Genomic DNA, 2,639 nt, shown 5'->3' on the forward strand with positions numbered 1-2,639 from the left:
GCCATGAGGATTAAGATGGAAGAGAAATTGGAGACCAACTCCAGCTCCTGGACGTGGTGGTTTTCTGGATGGGAACCCAAGAGAACCTAGAGGAAGCCTGAGACACATCTGTGGCTGTGACAGTGGACCAGGTCTTGCCAAGCAGACAGATTTCTGAAGTGGCGCTGAGAAGGGCTGAGCCCACAGAGGAAAGATGTTGGTCTATCAGTGTAGAGGAAGTATGCAGGAGATTACACTGGGTGAGGGAATAACAACAAACCCTGAGGAATCCAACATGTAAAGGGGACTGAAAAAGTCAGAGATGAAGTTGCATAAGAGGGTCATCAGAACCAAGGAAGTCAAATGTTCATGGCCTTGAAATATCGGAAAAACTGAGGACCGAGCATATCCATCCAAGTGGGACCCACTTACTCAGCTTCTCCTTTCTCCCCTCCGTCTTTTCCTTTTTCCCCCAGTTCAAGGTGGCCCAGCTCCTTCAGGGCGTTGCTGCTTAGCTTCAGGGTCTGCAGGCTGGCGAGGGGATGGAACAGCTCCTCTGGGACCTGCGTCAGGAGGTTCTGGGTGAGGTTGAGGGTCTTCAGAAGCCCCAGAGGGTGAAAGAGCCAAGCAGGCAGCGTCCGGAGCCGGTTCCCCTGCAGCTGCAAGGTATGCAAGGCGCCCATGTGCCGGAAGAAATCCTTGGGCAGGAACTCCAGCATATTGAAGCTGAGGGTGAGTTTGCCCAGAGAGGTCAGGTTAGAGAAGATGTCAGCGTTGAGGCTGGAGAAAGAGCTGCCGGTGATTTCCAGGTCCTCCAACCTGGGTAGCCCCTCAAAGGCATCTGGCTTGAGGTGGAAGAGCTGCACGTTGAGGAAGACCACCTTGGTGAGGTTGGGGCTGCCATGAAAGGCCTTGGTGCCTACTGTGGAGAATGAGGTCTCCACAAAGACGATGCTTGTGGCGTTGACTGGGATGTCCAACGTGGCAAGCCATCTGGGCTTCAGAGGACCTCTTATAATGAAAGCCAAACACCTCACATCTACCTTGCCAAAGTGCCATTTCATCTGTGTTTCTTCTGAAGAAATATACCGGAGGTGAGTGCTAACATTCTTTCTATTGTCTCTTGTGTTTCTCTGTATCAATCAAACTATAAATTTTAAGACAATAAAAAGAAATGGGACTTGGCTTTCTACTTGGATGTCAAAAGGACAGCGTTTCCATCCTGTATAGCTGGAATGGTGGTGAGTGTGCATCAGGAGGTGTTAGTGTGAGATGAAGATGAAAGCAAGGGGAGGGCACTGAATAATCAAAGACACTGGGTGATACGGTGTGTGAGGTTGTTCTTTTTTTCCCCTCCAGACCATGAAGTAGCCTTAAAGGGGGCAGTGCAAAGTGTTGTCTCTGGTTGAAAGAAGAAGGCTTGTGAGGGGAAAGGAGAAGGAGGAAGAGGAGAAGGAGGCTCTGCATGTGTATAAGGCCAAGCTAAGCATCACCTCCCGGATGCTGGAGATGTCACGAATTCCCTCGGCCCTGTCTCATCTGCCCAGGCCCTTAGGCCCTGTACTTAGGCATCCCCGGCCAGGGCCTCAAGAGACACTGTGACCCGGATGGAGCCACAGCTGGACTTCAAGTCCCACTCCTGACTGGCGTTGTAGGCCAGTCCCGGGATGCCCGAGCCCTGCCGAGAGGACAGCTGGATGCTCAGCCAGCGACACCGGGCCTCGTCACAGGCCAGCACCACCGTGCCCTCGGGGTTGCTGAAGGTGCACCGGCTGCGTGCCACCCTTTCCTCGGCGACCAGGTCCCAGGGGCTCCCCAGCTCCCAGTCTTCCAGGCCCGGGGCCTGGTAGCCCAGCCGGTCCCTGGTGACGGGGCATATCAGCTGCCTCTGCTCCAAGGCAGGCACCATTTGGCCCTTCAGATAGGCAGGGCCAGCGCAGTAGGTCTGGATGTTGAAGAGGCGGTCGCTGTACTGTTGTAGCCAGCTGGAGAGGTAGGCCAGGCGGCAGTCACACTGCCAGGGGTTGCCATGCAGGGCGACATTGAAGAGGTTGTAGTTGGTGTCAAAGACGCCCTCGGGGACAGTGGTGAGGAGGTTCTTGGAGAGGCTGAGCAGCTCCAGGTTGGACAGGTTTTGGAAGAGGTTGGGGTGCAGGACTGTCAGGTTGTTACTCCCCAGGTAAAGCCTGACCAGCTCCTTCAGGTCCCTAAAGACGTCAGCCGGGAGGTGGGTGATGGCATTGTGTGAAAGAGTGAGGGAAGTGAGGCGGCTCAGGTTGGCAAAGGTGCCCTCAGCGACAGTCTCCAGACGGTTATGGGACAGGGACAGCGCTGCCAGGCTTGGGGTGGCAGCGAAGAGATCTTCGGGCAGCGTTTGCAGCGCGTTGCCCTGCAGGCTCAGGAAGGTGAGGTTGCGCAGCGAGGAGAAGGCTGTGCGCGGCAAGTGCGCAATGGCGTTATGCTGCAGCCACAGCTGTTCCAGGCTGCGGAGCCGCGAGAACAGCCGTGCGGGCAGCTTGGAGATGACGTTGTTGTCCAGGAAGAGCTCCTGCAGGCTGCCCAGCTTGTCAAAGACGCCTTCGGGAAGGCCCGAGAGGGCGTTGCTGCTCAGCTTCAGGGTCTGCAGGCTGGCGAGGGGATGGAACAGCTCCTCTGGGACC

General features: G+C 55.9%; 1 protein-coding gene across 1 annotated transcript in view; it reads right to left on the reverse strand.

Annotated features, from left to right (window-relative positions):
• Positions 1-1,543: 1,543 nt before the first annotated feature.
• Positions 1,544-2,639, reverse strand: part of CPN2 (carboxypeptidase N, polypeptide 2) — a 1,669-nt gene continuing 573 nt past the window's right edge. The window contains exon 2 of the mRNA XM_006902093.1: positions 1,544-2,635. Within this exon, the coding sequence (XP_006902155.1) occupies positions 1,544-2,635 (1,092 nt within the window). The remainder of the gene's footprint in view (positions 2,636-2,639) is intronic.

This window comes from Elephantulus edwardii, unplaced genomic scaffold, assembly GCF_000299155.1.
Source record: "Elephantulus edwardii isolate Elephantulus edwardi_28Jun2011 unplaced genomic scaffold, EleEdw1.0 scaffold00367, whole genome shotgun sequence".
In the NCBI taxonomy this organism is placed as follows: Eukaryota; Metazoa; Chordata; class Mammalia; order Macroscelidea; family Macroscelididae; genus Elephantulus; species Elephantulus edwardii.